General features: G+C 38.7%; 1 protein-coding gene across 1 annotated transcript in view; it reads right to left on the reverse strand.

Annotated features, from left to right (window-relative positions):
* Window positions 1–9,782: 9,782 nt before the first annotated feature.
* Window positions 9,783–19,274, reverse strand: part of ccbe1 (collagen and calcium binding EGF domains 1) — a 75,406-nt gene continuing 65,914 nt past the window's right edge. The window contains exons 10-11 of the mRNA XM_058415862.1: window positions 12,012–12,047; window positions 9,783–10,164 (exon numbers count right to left, since the gene is read on the reverse strand). Coding sequence (XP_058271845.1) covers window positions 9,934–10,164; window positions 12,012–12,047 — 267 coding nt within the window. The 3' untranslated portion in view covers window positions 9,783–9,933. The remainder of the gene's footprint in view (window positions 10,165–12,011; window positions 12,048–19,274) is intronic.

Consider the following 19,274-nt stretch of genomic DNA (forward strand, 5'->3'; position numbering starts at 1 on the left):
TGTGAAATCAGTTTGACTTTTATCATATCTATTAAAGTTATCAAAAAAAAATAATGCCACAGAGCTAAAAAAAACTGTCTCTAGGGGCTAGGAGGCGTGGCCTAAATGTTGAAGGCGGGGTTATACATTAGGATTGATTTTAACTTCTCCTTATAGCTGCTGTTTGTTCTCCTTCAGCCTTGAAAAACTTACAGTTTGACTGAGACAAAGTCGTCTTGAGTCGAATTTGATGATTTAGATGACACAAAAAATGTTTTTTAAGGAAATGTCGTGCACCAACTCAACAAACAGATGCGTCAAACAAATGTGAATATGTTTATTTTTGTTTTCAAAATTATTGGAATGTTAATAAATGATTACAAACAGCAACAGCGTTATGAGGTACATGTTGTGAGGTAATTAACATTCGCCGACAAAAACAACAGACAAAAGAATGAAGCCTGTCCTTAGCACAGGAAGAGTGTGTGTGTGTGTGGGGCAAAAAAAAAATCCTACAAAATCCCATCTGGAAGTAATTAATGGACAAGTGATTGGTGTACAAGGGCCAGGTTTAAAAGAGCTCAAATATTTGTTGAAGTGGCCCTCGTTCCTAATTCTATCTCCCAGGCTGTGGCCCTCATTATTTAGACCTGCCCACGACGGAGGAAACAAAACGAGTGAAAGCAGACGCCCCACTCCCCTCCTCTCCGCTCAAACAGCATCAGACTAATGCTCAACGAGTTACTGTGAACAAATAAAGACATTAATGAGGTAATTTTATTAGCCAGGCTCATCTAGCCCCGCCCCTCCGCAGGAAATTAGGGTTTCACTTGGCGTTAATTAATGCCTTTAAAGGGATTAAGAGCAAGCGGCAAATTAACTGCTCCCGAAAAACCCTCTCTATCAGAGAGGAAAAAAACACTGTAGCTGCTTATGTGTAATCACAGGACAGGGAGAATTATACTGAGAGAGAGAGAGAGAGAGAGAGAGAGAGAGTGAGAATTCAGGTTTAATTCAATTATACAGACAGATAGTGCGAAAGACAGTCATAGACAAATAAAGCTAGAGAGACCAACTGTAAAAGACAGACAGTAGGGGAGAAAGAGAGAGAGAGAGAGAAGAGAGAGACACAGAAAAAGAGACACTGATAAAGAAAGACAGTCAAAAAGACAGACAGACATTGAGAGAGAGACTGAGAGATAGACAGACAGTGAAACAGGAGGATAGAGAGAGAGAGTGAGACAGATGAAGACAGACAGTGAGAGAGTGAGACAGAGGAAGACAGAGAGTGAGAGTTCAACTGTAAGGAGCCACTTATTTTTGCTTAGAGAGAGAGATGGAAAGACAAATGAAAGAGTGGGAGAGAAAAATTACAGAGACATACAGAAAGATAAAAAGAGGGATGTGCAGAAAGACAGACAGACAGACAGACAAAAAGAGGGATATGCAGAAATATAGACAGACAGTGAGAGGAACAGGCAGACAGACAGAGGACAGTAGAAAGATGATTAGGAAGACAGACAGTGGGGGAGAGAGACATACAGACAGTGATACAGGAAGACAGTGAGAGGAACACATTCACACAGACACACTCATGTGTTCTACAAAGTTTCCTTGATGAGCGTGATTTCTTAGGCAATAATAATAATAATAATAATAATAATAATAACAATAATAATAAGCTATATTTACAGTAACTATCCTGGGATGTAAAAGTGAGGAGTCGAGGACATGCAGAAAAAAGGACTAGTTAGTTAGTAAAGTTATTTAGTAAAAATTGTGTAACTTGATTGAAGTAGAAATAAGAAGAAGTGAAATATGTGAAAATGATAGCAATGCTTCAAACATGTTATGTTAGCTTTCTAGTTACACATCCAAATGATCCAGAAATTTCTGATCCAGAAGTTTCAGCCCTGAACAGTTTGAAGGAAAGAGAAGATTTCATCCCGAGTCTTTCAGCATCTTAAGGGACAAGTTTTTTCCCCCTCGTTTTTGTCTTCTCTAATTGGAGCTGATGAGCAACTAATTGGTGGCTTTTTTTCCCCATAGAGCAAGACAGCATGAGCAAAGTTAATGAGAGACTTTGGATGAATAAAAGAGTGCTCTTGCAGGAGGACGGGGGGATGGAGGAAAGTTGAGGATATCCTTTTGTTTCTGTTTTTTTCTCAACTTTTCCCTTTCTCTTGCCTGCAGGTATCTGAAAAGCGAGTTGGGAGCACAGAGGTGAGCACTCGTCCAGATAAAGGAATCCTTTCTCTATTGTTTTTTTTTTTTGGTTATAAATAAGTAGTGAATGAGAGAGACAGAGAAAGAGAGAGAGAGAGAGAAGCACACTCTCCTGAATGCACTTTAGTGAGGATGAATAGTGAGAAAAGGCTTCACACAGGACCGTGTTGGACCACTTCTGCATAATGTTTCAATACATGTGCTCTCTCTACGGCTTTGTCTCACACACACACACACACACACACACACACAGGAGGTCCTGTAGGACATTGTCAGAGGAAAACCATGACATAAAATAAAACAAGACATATATAAGAAACTCTGCTTGAAGTTTCTGAACTTCTGACCTCCTAAAGTTCCAGTTATAGAAGATTCTTCTCACGTGTAGGTCCAGACTAGAGTCCAAGATACAAAACGAATTATTTTAATAAGGTCCAAGTGATGCAAAAAAAATATCGGGCATATAATCCAGCTTGAATCCTTTAGGAGAGAATATTTTTGTCTTGGTGGGCGGGGCATACTCACTCTCTCATGTCAATCAGGAGCCAATCGTATGCGTCTGTGAGGTCATGTACAGTATGTGGAAGAGGGCAGACTGCACTGGTCTTTGTGTGTGAAGGTGTCTGGTGAGAAACAAAAATTGGGAAGAAAAGTGTGGAAAAAATAAAACAACAAATCCTCTGTCTTTCTCTGTCGAGCTACACGTCCCACTCCCATTGTTCCCAGTGTGACCACTGCTTCTTTCCGGACCTGTCTGATCCATCCAGACGCTCTACCCCTGGTTGGAGTCTGGTCACTTGGTGGTGCTCACTGCTGCTATGGATAGATCTGCGTGGTCAGTCTGTGACCCAGGGGACTGCTGTGGATAGAACCACTCGGAGACCATCACACCGTCTCTGCACTGCCGCTGCATCAGTCAAATTTTCAGCAAAAAGGAATTAGTGCTAAGTCTGTAATGATCTCAGAAACAACACTGACCTGTTAGTTCCTCAGAAGCTCTTGGTTGCTGTTGTAGAAAGGACATTATTTACATTTACATTATTTACTGTCCAGTGTTACCCAGATGAGGATGAGGTTCCCTTCTGAGCCTGGTTCCTCTCAAGGTTTCTTTCTCAGGGAGTTTTTCCTCACCACCGTCACCTCAGGCCTCATTAGGGATAAAAGAAATAACTTAACTTTAAACTTTATCATTTACTTTTTTTTCTATGTTCCTATACTTCTGTAAAGCTGCTTTGAGACAGTGTCCATTGTTAAAAGCTCTATACAAATAAACTGAATTGAATTAAAAAATTGTAACTAAAAAAAATGTAATCGAAGATGTCTGTATTTGATTTTGGTTATCAAGCTTTGCTTTGATGAGCTTCATTCAGCTGAATAATTCAACTCTATTTTATTTGTGTAACGCTGTTAACAATGGACATCGTCTCATAGCAGCTTTACAGAACATAAGAACAAAAGTTTAAGATTAATATTAGTTAGTTTTACACACATCAGGCATAACATTATGACCACCTGCCTAATATTGGTGTTCGCCCCCCTTTTGCTGCCAAAACAGCCCTGACCCGTCCTGCACTGTGTATTCTGACCCCTTTCTATCAGAACCAGCATTAACTTCTTCAGCAGTTTGATCAACAGTAGCTCGTCTGTTGGATCGGATCACACGGGCCAGCCTTCTCTCCCCACGTGCATCAGTGAGCCTTGGCCACCCATGACCCTGTCACCGGTTCACCACTGTTCCTTTCTTGGACCACTTTTAACAGATACTGACCACTGCAGACCGGGAACATCCCACAAGAGCTGCAGTTTTGGAGATGCTCTGATCCAGTGGTCTAGCCATCACAATTTGTCCCTTCATCAAACTCAAAGCTCAAATCCTTACGCTTGTCCATTTTTCCTGCTTCTAACATCAACTTTGAGGACAAAATGTTGACTTGCTGCCTAATATATCCCACCCACTAACAGGTGCCATGATGAGGAGATACTCAGTCTTATTCACTTCACCGGTCACTGCTCAGAGTGTTATGGCTGACCGGTGTATATTTCAAATGAATTCATCAAATTCACTTAGAACATCAAAAATCTTCACTATGACACGTCAATGTTTTCAACACAATAATTAAATATCTTAGTTTTTAACTCTGATCAGTCTGCACTATTTTTGAATAAAGGTGAGTCAAATTAAAATTTTACAAATGAAACATAAAATTAGAATCAAATCTGTTTCATTTCAGTTAATAATTTAAAGCTTTTTAATCTAAGATTCCTCCTGGTAATAACATGCTTTCATATTACAAACATGACAAAAACAAGCAGTGAAATCCTGTTAATATTGTAAATATCGTTGATTCTGACAATAAGTAGTGAAAAAACAAAATAACGTGAAAATCAGATCTTCATGTCCGATCTCTCGTGTCTGATCTTTGCTGTTGTTGTTGTTTGGTGTTTGGTCCTGTTGCTCCATGAAGAGCGAGACGCGTCGTCATGGAGATTAAACCTCCGCTATCCCAACGTGAGGTCAGGGGAAAAAAAAGAAAAAGCAACATAAACATTTGTAAAAGCTTCAGATTTTTTAAAGGAGAAATGCTAAACTCTTCCACACCTCATTTTCCCGAAAATCCGCCTCTGGCTTTAAAACATCCTCTCGGTCAGCAGTGGTATAATTGGCTGGCCAAATATTTGCCCTGGCTAATTTGTAGTGTTATTCTCACACTGAGTAATCCATTAGCTCTCAACAGAGTGCATTGTGTCCTAGCAGAAAGAAACCATTTGCATCTCCTTTATCATTCAAATGTCATGTTTCCTCCTCACTGTGAGACTTAACTTCTTAATGAATACACGATGAAAACAAAAAGAAAGTAAACAGAAAGGAAAAGGAAAGTAGTTCGGGGCAAAGCTAATGATGCTACCTGGAAAATTCTACATGTTTTTTTATAGCTTATAAACCCTAAATGTTAATAATTATTAATCTGGTGTTCAGATGGAAACGGGGCACATGTAGCGGAAACATATATTCTCATTTTAAATGAAAAATGATTCCCTAGTTTTGAGTCAGACCGTGTCCACTGTAGCCTCAGATGCCCATTCTTGGCTGAACCCATCATGATCTTCTGCAGTCCATCCACCTTAAGATCTGCAGTGATGTGTGTCCTGAAATACTTTTTTGCTCAACACAGTTGTAAAGAGTGACTATTCAAGTCCTTCTATCCTTTCTGACCACTGTGTAGATTCTTTAAAGAGTGATGGTTTCAATAATTTTGATAGATGATTGTTGTTAGCATTTAATTCTTAGTTTTGTTTTGTCAACTTAAATGTGGAGTTTTCCACATTTTATTTTAGTCTCCTAGCTGACTGGTCGCAGCTGGCCGATGCCGAGTGACCTCAGCTCAGGGGCCAGAGGTCACACACTCTCTCTGGAGTGTCCCTCATTATCCATTATCCTGGATCAGCAGGGGCGATTGAAAGTGAGTGTTTGTGTCTTTGCCCCCCCTTGACCCCTCCCCCCTTTCCCTCGTCCACCCTGCTGAGCGAGACGCCCCCGAGGGCCGCCATAAAGCTGAAGTCCTTCATTCAGGAAGCTGTCAATCTGTGTCCGAACAGCGGGGATGGGGATAAGACCGGTCTGCGCTGTTTGTGTTGCAACACCGTGTGTTTGTGTTGGAACAGTGAAAGCAGCCAGTGAGCTAAAAGACGCTAATCCTGCGCCTCTTTAGCGCACCACGTTAACCTCGTCTCATTTCCATACAACGCTAATTACAGGCTTGGACAAGTCACGCTAATTACAGACTCAAAACACCAGATTAGAAGCGTGTTGAATCCTGGATGAAGGCTTTGAGGAAACCGTTCTGACATGTTACCTTCCTCAAGCTGCACTTATTATTGCACATAGAATTCTTTAATATTTAATACAAGTATTCATATTCACATATAACACTTTACCGTTTCTATAACAACAGCTCAATCACAGCTACCTCTTCACATAAACTGTTTATCTGGTGAAGTTTTGTGTCAGTGCTGTGAAACAGTCAGAGGTGAAGGTGGAACTTTATGATTTCTGGTATCTTCTGGACAGAAGAGTTTAAACTCTGCTCTGGTGAGGGAATGACTGGTTATAGCTACTAGAACTTACAACAATCAGCCATAGTGCCAGGTGAAGTGAATAAGACTGAGTATCTCCTCATCATGGCACCTGTTAGTGGGTGGGATATATTAGGCAGTAAGTGAACATCTTGTCCTCAAAGTTGATGTTAGAAGCAGGAAAAATAGACAAGTGTAAGGATTTGAGCTTTGAGTTTGACGAAGGGACAAATTGTGATGGCTAGACCACTGGATCAGAGCATCTCCAAAACTGCAGCTCTTGTGGGGTGTTCCCGGTCTGCAGTGGTCAGTATCTATCAAAAGTGGTCCAAGGAAGGAACAGTGGTGAACCGGAGACATGATCATGGTCTTATTGATGCATGTGGGGAGTGAAGGCTGGCCCGTGTGAGCCGATCCAACAGACAAGCTACTGTTGCTCAGATTGCTGAAGACGTTAATGCTAGTTCTGATAGAAAGGGGTCAGAATACACAGTGCAGGACGGGTCAGGGCTGTTTTGGCAGCAAAAGGGGGACCAACACAATATTAGGCAGGTGGTCATAATGTTATGCCTGATCTGTGTACATTGTGCACTAATGAGAATACTGCAATACTGACATTCACGGAAGTCCATAACGATCCCACAGCACACCATTTCATTACTGTTTTCACTACTAATAGCTAGCTAATGTCCAATCCGACACAATATTAGGCAGGTGGTCATAATGTTATGCCTGGTCCGTGTAAGTGACAGCAGGAACTAACATGAAGTTCTACAAGAACAAGTTCTAAATGTAAATATACTCGGATGAAAAGTATGGTGCTATTTTTGTTTTAAATAAATATTGCAACTGTTGACAAATTGTGTTAGATAAATAAATCAGTGGTGTTCATAACAATTTTAAGAATATTTTCAACCTATTAACCTACTAATTTTCAACCACTTTAAAGGTGCTGTATTTAATGCCAGTATTTCAGTTTTATTTTAATTTCATTTCAATGTTTCAATGTTACTTTTAAATTTAATTTCTAACTTCTATATTTTTGCCAAATGTACTAATTTGAAAAGTTTTACAAATAAGGAATCCAGGATGTTTAATTTAATGTTTATATTTGTTAAATAGCAATGTCAATGTCATATTATCTATTTTATTCGATTAATATGATTTTTAATATTGCTATCAGCGTAACTTTCAAAGAAATAGTTATTTATTTTGCTTTTGCTGCCACCTTGTGGTCAAAACTCAAATCTCGCCCTGTTTCATTATGACGGAAAGTGGAAAATGTGTAAGTGCTGCCGCCTAGTGGTTAGAGTACTGTATTACATTTAAACTGGAGGAAATATTAAGATTAAAGGTTATGAAAATGACTCAGAAAAATAGTCTTTCGATTTAAAACACTGTTAATTTTATTTATTTTTTTTGTTTTAACCAATTATTAAACATCACCATCAAACTGTCTAGAAGTCTAGATTTGGCTTAGCATCAAATCAGATAAATATTTGAAATATAAATATATAAATACATACATACCTTTAATCAGTTAAAAAAATATTTACTTTTAAATTGACTTTTTAAATTCTTTTCCTAATTTTCCCCCTCTTTGTACTTTTCCATCTTTGAAAAATTTAAAGGTTTTTTGAAATAGATTTCAGATGTCAGCTCTTCCCTTTTTGTGACCTCGTGAACATTTTTTTTTAATAAAAAGGCAACAAAAACAAATATAAAGCCCTGGATCATGTGCAGAAACACTCTTTTAAAGGAATCATTAAAGAGAAATGATTTACAGTGTTATTGTACAACAGAAATGGTGTTTACACTTCTTAACAAAAATTCTTTAACAATTAGCTAAACATTTATGTGCAGGAAATAATAAGATGAAGGTACCGAGTAGTTCTGTTCTCTCAGAGGTTTTTTTACACCTTAAATTGTGTTTTTATTTCTCTAAAAAATGACCTCCATGTGTCCAATTTCTGGAAAACTGTTTCAAATCATTCCAGATTTTTTTGGCCCTGTGTGTGACCCTGTGTAATAGAGGCTGTGTTTTTCACTGTGTGAGATTTCTTATGCTTTAATGTTTTATTAGGTGCCAATACACACACACACACACACACACACACACTTTTGAGATGAACTATAGGATATTGTGAACACACACACACGTCACTGGCGTTAACGGGTTTTTTTTCACCACCGTTTTCATTCTATGTGTTGATTTTATTTTTATTTTTATGTTAATCACGCTGATGTTTGTCTAATAGAAATGAAAATGTTTCCTTTTCCCTCATGCAGAAATCTCCGCCGGTGTCGTTCACGTCTCGCTGGAAAATAAGGCTTCAGATGAATCCGGGGTTTTAACGAGACTCACGGCTCATTAGTGCGGGATGGAGATCAGCTGGGCGTGAAACCCCGAGGAGGAAGAGGAGAAATGTGAAGAGATGGACGAGAGATCTCACAGGGTTTAGAGCTGAGGAGGAAAATAATTTCAGACTGCGAAAATCAGCCGACTGGAAGGATTCAAGTTTGTATGAGTACACTATACTGGCAAAAGTATTGGGACACCCCTCCCCAAATCATTGAGTTCAGGTGTTGTGTTTCAGGGGTTGGGCTCGGTCCCTTAGTTCCAGTGAAAGGAACTCTTAATGATTCAGCTTCATACTAAGACATTTTGGACAATTTCATGCTCTTTGTGGGAACAGTTTGGGGATGACCCCTTCCTGTTCCAACATGACTGCACACCAGTGACCAAAGCAAGGTCCATAAAGACATGGATGAGTGAGTTTGGTGTGGAGGAACTTGACTGGCCTGCACAGAGTCCTGACCTCAACCCCATAGAACACCTTTGGGATGAATTAGAGTGGAGACTGTGAGCCAGACCTTCTCATCCAACATCAGTGTCTGACCTCACAAATGTGCTTCTAGAGGAATGGTCAAAAATTCCCATAAACACACTCCTAAACCTTGTGGAAAGCCTTCCCAGAAGAGTTGAAGCTGTTCTAAGGGGCAAAGGGGCGGGACAACTCCATATTACATTCATGTGCATGTAAAGGCAGATGTCCCAAAACTTTTGGCAATATGGTGCATGTCAGGGTGAAAGAGAAGAATAATCTTTTATAGAATGTGATTGTTTATATAATACATATAATACATGTATACATTTTTTTAAAGTTATTAAAATATTTAAATAATCCATTCAGACTATTGGTCATCTGTATCAGCTAATAAACCCAAGTGTAGGATGGTCAGGACGATGTGTAAGTGGCCATTAATGTATGAATGATTCATCATAAATGATTCATTGAATTTATGAATCAAACTAAAGTGTTCATCTGCACTGTGTGTCATTGTGTTGCAAAAGATTCACCCAGACTGCAGGAATGATAAATGTGTACACACACACACACACGTCTGAGATGAACTATAGAATACTGTGAGCACACACACACACACACACACACACACACACACCACTGTGTTATAAAGATTCACCCAGACTGTGAGAATGATAAATATTTACATCTTTTATGTTAAAAAAATAGAATTTCATACAAAGAAATACATTCATGGCTTCATTTAAAAGAGTATAGAGTTAAATAAACATCATTTACACCGCTCTCTCTCCTCTGACCATCAGTTTTTATAAAGAAAAAAAACTCCTCAGATCTTCCAGTCAGGATCGGCAGAAGATGAGGCTCCAGATTTCCGCTTCCTTCTTAATGTACCTGTGGATTTATAGTCCTCTCCGGAGCCCAAGTCCACTCCGTCCTTCCAGAAATCCTCGGCCGGAGACGGGATCTGTTTGCCGAACACTTTCTGTTGCAGCTCGGCGATGTCGTTCCGGATGTCGGCCATGAGGAGCAAGAGGAAGTCGAACGATCCTGGAGGACCCTGAACAACACAACACACCCGGAATGACATGACGGTGCTGCAGTGCATCATGGGATTTAATCAGAGCAGTCTTCATGTGGGAAAATCATGGAAGTCTTATTAATTAACATTAAAATGAATTTAATAGCTTTTTTGTATTTTACTTTTAAATGTAAACACTCAATGCATCATGTTTCTGCCCTCAACAGAGCAAATATTTATGTATACTGAGGTATTTGCATAAACTCTGCCTACTTTTTTCCCCAATTATTTTTATATAGAAACGCCCAAAATATTCATTATGAATATTTATAAAGGCAAACTCCACCTACTCCCCCCAAATTATTTAATATAGAAACACCCAATATATTCATTATGAACATTCATAAAGGCAAACTCCGCCTACTTTTTACCCCAATTATTTTATATAGAAACGCCCAAAATATTCATTATAAATATTCATTAAGGCAAACTCAGAACCTTTAGGTGAATCAGTCTGCATGTTTGTTTCAGGTTTGTTAAAATCTGTTGCTCTGGAATTTAAAACTTATTATTTAATGCATTTATAATTTTTCTCAGAATATAAACAGAAAACTTCTTGAATCGACTCCGAACCTCCATCTGTTCTACATTTTTTTTGGGAACCATTTTCCATCCTAATTATCATTAAATATGCTTCACGCACCGCAGGCTGCATTTTCCAGTCGATGTGAAAACCAGTGTCTCTGTATAAATCTTCTCTGAACCGTAAATCTTTACTGCCCATAAATAAACGCTGTGGAGTGGTCAGAGAAATGCCTGTTGACCTCTAACCTCCTGAATGCACACTGTTACAAATCACTATTGCTTCTTACTTCTGTATCTGAAACACGTGACTCTGTTACACGGGATATGATGAGGAAAAACAAAACATCTGGACATCCTGGACACACACCAGCACACACTCTGACTGGTCACTGGTCATTTATCGCTACTATAACGTGAGCTAGAACAGGAACTGATGTTTTGTGGACATTAAATGTAGCTATAAATGGATAAAAAGTGACTGTTTAATACAGTAAAATGGAGGAATAAAACCCCGGCTCTGTCACTGATTTATTTCCGTTAACTGCATGACATGGAGGTGGTTTATTCTGTACTCATCGCACTAAATTCTTAATGTTTTTGTCTCAGAGATGTGTTTAAGTATCCTGTCTTCCGTTACTTAATAACGCCTGCATGTGCGAAGACATAATGTATTAGCGCATGACTGTGTCGGCCATCTTTGTTACGTCGATCATGATACTTCAGTGAGTCCTGCGCCGTGAACTCCACCCCTCACAGCCGTATTGTTGACCACAGCTTTTCCTGTGATGTCAGAATATTGTAAAAGTATCCGTTACTCAGCGTCCATGTTTCCTGATTGTTGAGAAATTCACTTAAAAAACGTTGCGATGTTTGGCACCGTTGCTAATGACTGCTTGAGGAGTTCATCTAGAACGTTCTTTCAGAGCTTCCTCGGTGCAGCAGTAGCTCACACGCTAACGACTTGCCGATAGAAGGTTCGACACTGACGACTCCCAGCTGAGACTTTTACCCTCACCCTCACTCCCAGGGTCACGCCAAAATAAATTCCCACAATCCTTTTCTGATCGGTGTGTGTGTGTGTGTACAGTCAACATCAGGGAAAGTCAGCAGATATGAAAACATGACCTGAAGGGCTTAAAACATCGGAAACAGGATGTAAGGATCTGGCCTGGTGTGCGTTCAAAAAGTCAAAGGTCAACGGTACCAGAGACAGATATATATCCATAACCAGAGGACGAAGTGACCAGAGAGAGAGAGAGAGAGAGACACGGTGAGAAGAAGTGGCATGATGGGATTCTTACCGGAGGTCCGGAAGGTCCAGGAGCCCCTTTCTCCCCCTGGAGGAGCCAGGAAAATATTTTGGTTAGTGAGATTACAGTGAAGCAGCTGTACAGAACGGCGTACTCTTACACCATCACAGGGAAGAACAACAAGCTTTAAACCTGACACCTCAAATTCCCTCGCTGTTTACTCTCTCATTACAGCCTTCATCTTTCATCTCCATCACCTCACCATGAAGAGGAACTCAACAAAGTGTGTGTGTGTGTGTGTAAGAGTGTGTAAATATATGTAAGTGTGTGTAAGAGTGTGTAAGGTTGTGTAAAAGTGTGTTAGAGTGCGTAAATAAGTGTGTAAGTATGTGTAAGAGTGTGTAAGTGTGTGTAAGATTGTGTAAATGTATGTAAGAGTGTGTAAATGTGTGTAAGTGTGTGTAAATGTGTGTTAGAGTGTGTAAGTATGTGTAAGAGTGTATTAGAGTTCGTAAATGAGTGTGTAAGTATGTGTAAGAGTGTGTAAGTGTGTGTAAGATTGTGTAAATGTATGTAAGAGTGTGTAAATGTGTGTAAGTGTGTGTAAATGTGTGTGTAAGTGTGTGTGTAAGTGTGTAAATGTTTGTGTTTGTGTGTGTAAGAGTGTGTAAATGTGTGTTAGGGTAAGCATGTGTAAGAGTGTGTAAGAGTGTATAAATGTGTGTAAGTGTGTGTAAGAGTGTGTAAATGTGTTTGTTTGTGTGTGCAAGAGTGTGTAAATTTGCGTTAGAGTAAGCATGTGTGAGAGTGTGTAAATGTGTGTATACGTGTGTGTGTGTTAGAGTGTGTAAATGTGTGTAAGAGTGTATTAATGTGTGTAAGTGTGTGTAAGATTGTGTAAATGTTTGTGTTTGTGTGTGCAAGAGTGTAAATGTGTGTATGAGTGAGTAAGAGTGTGTAAATTTGTGTTAGAATAAGCATGTATGAGAGTGTGTAAATGTGTGTATACGTGTGTGTGTGTTAGAGTGTGTAAATGTGTGTTAGAGTGCTTTTTCTGTATATAACCCTTTCTGTGTACAGTTTACATATGCAAATTATTTATCATGGTATACAATATCTTCCTCATTGCATACATCTAAATCATTGCACTCATTGTACATAATTCCTTCTCTGTATACTGTTTACATATTTAATTATTATCATGGTATACAATACCTTCTTTATTGCACCACCTATAATCATTTGCTCATTGCATTTACTCATTGCATTTACTCATTGCATTTACCTCCCACTGTATACTGTTTATATACTGTTATATATGCAAAAATATATTTATATAAAAAAATATTTATATATTTTTATATATTGTTTATATATGCAAATTATTTATTGTTTATATACTTATTATATATGCTAATTATTTGCACTGTGAAAATGCACTTCTGGTTAGATGCTAACTGTATTTCATTGCCTTGTACCCTTGTGCAGTGACAATAAAGTTGAATCTAATCTAATCTAAATGTGTGTTAGAGTGTGTGTTAGAGTGTGTAAATGTGTGTTAGAGTGTGTGTAAGAGTGTGTAAATGTGTGTTAGAGTGTGTAAATGTGTGTTAGAGTGTGTGTTAGAGTGTGTAAATGTGTGTTAGAGTGTGTGTTAGAGTGTGTAAATGTGTTAGAGTGTGTAAATGTGTGTTAGTGTGTTAGAGTGTGTAAATGTGTTAGAGTGTGTAAATGTGTGTTAGTGTGTTAGAGTGTGTAAATGTGTCTTAGAGTGTGTAAATGTGTGTTAGAGTGTGTGTAAGAGTGTGTAAATGTGTGTTAGAGTGGGTGTAAGAGCGTGTAAATGTGTGTTAGAGTGTGTGTTAGAGTGTGTTAGAGTGTGTAAATGTGTGTTAGTGTGTGTGTTAGTGTGTAAATGTGTGTTAGAGTGTGTGTTAGAATGTGTAAATGTGTGTCAGAGTGTGTAAATGTGTGTAAGAGTGTGTTAGAGTGTGTTAGAGTGTGTTAGAGTGTGTAAATGTGTGTTAGAGTGTGTGTTAGAGTGTGTAAATGTGTGTTAGAGTGTGTGTTAGAGTGTGTAAATGTGTTAGAGTGTGTAAATGTGTGTTAGTGTGTTAGAGTGTGTAAATGTGTCTTAGAGTGTGTAAATGTGTGTTAGAGTGTGTGTAAGAGTGTGTAAATGTGTGTTAGAGTGGGTGTAAGAGCGTGTAAATGTGTGTTAGAGTGTGTGTTAGAGTGTGTTAGAGTGTGTAAATGTGTGTTAGTGTGTGTGTTAGTGTGTAAATGTGTGTTAGAGTGTGTGTTAGAATGTGTAAATGTGTGTCAGAGTGTGTAAATGTGTGTAAGAGTGTGTTAGAGTGTGTTAGAGTGTGTAAATGTGTGTTAGAGTGTGTGTAAGAGTGTGTAAATGTGTGTTAGAGTGTGTGTAAGAGTGTGTAAATGTGTGTAAGAGTGTGTAAATGTGTGTTAGAGTGTGTAAATGTGTGTTAGAGTGTGTGTAAGAGTGTGTAAATGTGTGTTAGAGTGTGTAAATGTGTGTTAGAGTGTGTCTAAGAGCGTGTAAATGTGTGTTAGAGTGTGTAAATGTGTGTTAGAGTGTGTGTAAGAGTGTGTTAGAGTGTGTAAATGTGTGTTAGAGTGTGTAAATGTGTGTTAGAGTGTGTGTAAGAGTGTGTAAATGTGTGTTAGAGTGGGTGTAAGAGCGTGTAAATGTGTGTTAGAGTGTGTAAATGTGTGTTAGAGTGTGTGTAAGAGCGTGTAAATGTGTGTTAGTGTGTGTTAGAATGTGTAAATGTGTGTTAGAGTGTGTAAATGTGTGTTAGTGTGTGTTAGAATGTGTAAATGTGTGTTAGAGTGTGTGTTAGAGTGTGTAAATGTGTGTTAGAGTGTGTAAATGTGTGTTAGTGTGTTAGAGTGTGTAAATGTGTCTTAGAGTGTGTAAATGTGTGTTAGAGTGTGTGTAAGAGTGTGTAAATATGTGTTAGAGTGTGTGTAAGAGCGTGTAAATGTGTTTTAGAGTGTGTGTAAGAGTGTGTAAATGTGTGTTAGAGTGTGTAAATGTGTTAGAGTGTGTGTAAGAGTGTGTTAGAGTGTGTAAATGTGTTAGAGTGTGTAAATGTGTGTTAGTGTGTTAGAGTGTGTAAATGTGTGTTAGAGTGTGTAAATGTGTGTTAGAGTGTGTGTAAGAGTGTGTAAATGTGTGTTAGAGTGTGTAAATATGTGTTAGAGTGTGTGTAAGAGTGTGTTAGAGTGTGTAAATGTGTTAGAGTGTGTAAATGTGTGTTAGTGTGTGTGTAAGAGTGTGTTAGAGTGTGTTAGAGTGTGTTAGAGTGTGTTAGAGTGTGTAAATGTGTGTTAGAGTGTGTGTAAGAGTGTGTAAATGTGTGTTAGAGTGTGTAAATGTGTGTTAGAGTGTGTGTAAGAGTGTGTAAATGTGTGTTAGAGTGTGTAAATGTGTGTTAGAGTGTGTCTAAGAGCGTGTAAATGTGTGTTAGAGTGTGTAAATGTGTGTTAGAGTGTGTGTAAGAGTGTGTAAATGTGTGTTAGAGTGTGTAAATGTGTGTTAGAGTGTGTCTAAGAGCGTGTAAATGTGTGTTAGAGTGTGTGTAAGAGTGTGTTAGAGTGTGTAAATGTGTGTTAGAGTGTGTGTAAGAGTGTGTAAATGTGTGTTAGAGTGTGTAAATGTGTGTTAGAGTGTGTGTTAGAGTGTGTAAATGTGTGTTAGAGTGTGTCTAAGAGCGTGTAAATGTGTGTTAGAGTGTGTAAATGTGTGTTAGAGTGTGTGTAAGAGTGTGTAAATGTGTGTTAGAGTGTGTAAATGTGTGTTAGAGTGTGTCTAAGAGCGTGTAAATGTGTGTTAGAGTGTGTGTAAGAGTGTGTTAGAGTGTGTAAATGTGTGTTAGAGTGTGTGTAAGAGTGTGTAAATGTGTGTTAGAGTGTGTAAATGTGTGTTAGAGTGTGTGTTAGAGTGTGTAAATGTGTGTTAGAGTGTGTAAATGTGTGTTAGAGTGTGTCTAAGAGCGTGTAAATGTGTGTTAGAGTGTGTAAATGTGTGTTAGAGTGTGTAAATGTGTGTTAGAGTGTGTAAATGTGTGTTAGAGTGTGTGTAAGAGTGTGTAAATGTGTGTCAGAGTGTGTAAATGGGTGTAAGAGTGTGTTAGAGTGTGTTAGAGTGTGTAAATGTGTGTTAGAGTGTGTAAATGTGTGTTAGAGTGTGTGTAAGAGTGTGTAAATGTGTGTTAGAGTGGGTGTAAGAGCGTGTAAATGTGTGTTAGAGTGTGTGTTAGAGTGTGTTAGAGTGTGTAAATGTGTTAGAGTGTGTAAATGTGTGTTAGTGTGTGTGTTAGTGTGTAAATGTGTTAGAGTGTGTAAATGTGTGTTAGAGTGTGTAAATGTGTGTTAGAGTGTGTGTAAGAGCGTGTAAATGTGTGTTAGAGTGTGTGTTAGAATGTGTAAATGTGTGTTAGAGTGTGTGTTAGAGTGTGTAAATGTGTGTTAGAGTGTGTAAATGTGTGTTAGTGTGTTAGAGTGTGTAAATGTGTCTTAGAGTGTGTAAATGTGTGTTAGAGTGTGTGTAAGAGTGTGTAAATGTGTGTTAGAGTGTGTAAATGTGTTAGAGTGTGTGTAAGAGTGTGTTAGAGTGTGTAAATGTGTGTTAGTGTGTTAGAGTGTGTAAATGTGTGTTAGAGTGTGTAAATGTGTGTTAGAGTGTGTGTAAGAGTGTGTAAATGTGTGTTAGAGTGTGTAAATGTGTGTAAGAGTGTGTGTAAGAGTGTGTTAGAGTGTGTAAATGTGTTAGAGTGTGTAAATGTGTGTTAGTGTGTGTGTAAGAGTGTGTTAGAGTGTGTTAGAGTGTGTTAGAGTGTGTAAATGTGTGTTAGAGTGTGTGTAAGAGTGTGTAAATGTGTGTTAGAGTGTGTAAATGTGTGTTAGAGTGTGTGTAAGAGTGTGTAAATGTGTGTTAGAGTGTGTAAATGTGTGTTAGAGTGTGTCTAAGAGCGTGTAAATGTGTGTTAGAGTGTGTAAATGTGTGTTAGAGTGTGTGTAAGAGTGTGTTAGAGTGTGTAAATGTGTGTTAGAGTGTGTGTAAGAGTGTGTAAATGTGTGTTAGAGTGTGTGTTAGAGTGTGTAAATGTGTGTTAGAGTGTGTAAATGTGTGTTAGAGTGTGTCTAAGAGCGTGTAAATGTGTGTTAGAGTGTGTAAATGTGTGTTAGAGTGTGTAAATGTGTGTTAGAGTGTGTGTAAGAGTGTGTAAATGTGTGTCAGAGTGTGTAAATGTGTGTAAGAGTGTGTTAGGGTGTGTTAGAGTGTGTTAGAGTGTGTAAATGTGTGTTAGAGTGTGTGTAAGAGTGTGTAAATGTGTGTTAGAGTGTGTGTAAGAGTGTGTAAATGTGTGTAAGAGTGTGTAAATGTGTGTTAGAGTGTGTAAATGTGTGTTAGAGTGTGTGTAAGAGTGTGTAAATGTGTGTTAGAGTGTGTAAATGTGTGTTAGAGTGTGTCTAAGAGCGTGTAAATGTGTGTTAGAGTGTGTAAATGTGTGTTAGAGTGTGTGTAAGAGTGTGTTAGAGTGTGTAAATGTGTGTTAGAGTGTGTAAATGTGTGTTAGAGTGTGTGTAAGAGTGTGTAAATGTGTGTTAGAGTGTGTAAATGTGTGTTAGAGTGTGTGTAAGAGTGTGTTAGAGTGTGTTAGAGTGTGTAAATGTGTGTTAGAGTGTGTAAATGTGTGTTAGAGTGTGTAAATGTGTGTTAGAGTGTGTGTAAGAGTGTGTAAATGTGTGTCAGAGTGTGTAAATGTGTGTAAGAGTGTGTTAGAGTGTGTTAGAGTGTGTAAATGTGTGTTAGAGTGTGTGTAAGAGTGTGTAAATGTGTGTTAGAGTGTGTAAATGTGTGTTAGAGTGTGTGTAAGAGTGTGTAAATGTGTGTTAGAGTGTGTAAATGTGTGTTAGAGTGTGTCTAAGAGCGTGTAAATGTGTGTTAGAGTGTGTAAATGTGTGTTAGAGTGTGTGTAAGAGTGTGTTAGAGTGTGTAAATGTGTGTTAGAGTGTGTGTAAGAGTGTGTTAGAGTGTGTAAATGTGTGTTAGAGTGTGTAAATGTGTGTTAGAGTGTGTGTAAGAGTGTGTAAATGTGTGTTAGAGTGTGTAAATGTGTGTTAGAGTGTGTGTAAGAGTGTGTTAGAGTGTGTTAGAGTGTGTAAATGTGTGTTAGAGTGTGTGTAAGAGTGTGTAAATGTTATCTCAGCGCTGGTTCCTCGCTCCATTTGGAGTCGAGCTCTAGCTCATTTGTGTAGAGGTATGACAACGTGGTGAAGGGTAGGAGCGGTCACCCTGGGTGAAGGGATAGTGAAGGTCATGGGGTCACACAGGGGCAGTTAGCAGGGCCAGATGTTCACAAGTTGGCTCTGGGGAGCTGAAAAATATAATAGCAACCTTCTGCCTACAAACAAGGTCTGAGTGAGGTGTGTGTGTGCACCTACACACACACACACAGAAAAAGATTTTAAACAGAACCAAGATGCCAATACGTTTGCACCCGACTCTACATAATATACATGACCATAATCCAGGTTCCTGTGGATCGCTGACTAGAGTAATAGGGAATAAAGCTGCAAGCAGCAATCGATGGGGTCCAAGCACTTTCTCAAAGAACACCCACGACCCCAGTGGCCACGCCCTTCCAAGTGACATAACAAAATGAAGACTAATGATGTCACTACAGACGTTAGCTCAAAGCTCAGTGCTGTCAAAACTGATAGACTAGTCGTGGTCATCTTCATCCAGTAACTCAGTGGTCATTAGAAATACAGTCACAGATTAGCAAATGGTTTGAATTACAGAATTACAGTAAGGTTAGCTCCGCCCCCACGGATTTACAAAGACATTTTCTCCATGTTGTTCTAGCACTCATGGCGTGTAACTGGTTTATTGGAACTGGTTTTATTGGAACAATACTCAACAATCAGCAAAACTCCAGTTCATTCATGTTTCCGTGTTTTCAGGCTTCACTGATTCTCTTGACACTTCTGAATATTTTACAGCAGATTGTTGTTAAACTTGTGAGCTGAGGTAATGAAATCTGTGCTACATTAGCATTGTTTTGTGTGTGTGTGTGTGTGTGTTCGCAGTGACTCACTTGAATAAAACTCGACAAATATTTGGCATTGTGTTTCAGCTGCTGGAATCTCACAGTTTAATCAATCACACTCACACACAATTACACACACACACACACAGAATATTTCTCTCATTATGTGTGGAGGATTGTTTCATTATTGATAGGACTCCAGGGGAGCTGAAACCACACATACACACACACA

This window comes from Hemibagrus wyckioides, linkage group LG18 (genome assembly GCF_019097595.1).
Source record: "Hemibagrus wyckioides isolate EC202008001 linkage group LG18, SWU_Hwy_1.0, whole genome shotgun sequence".
Classification (NCBI taxonomy): Eukaryota; Metazoa; Chordata; class Actinopteri; order Siluriformes; family Bagridae; genus Hemibagrus; species Hemibagrus wyckioides.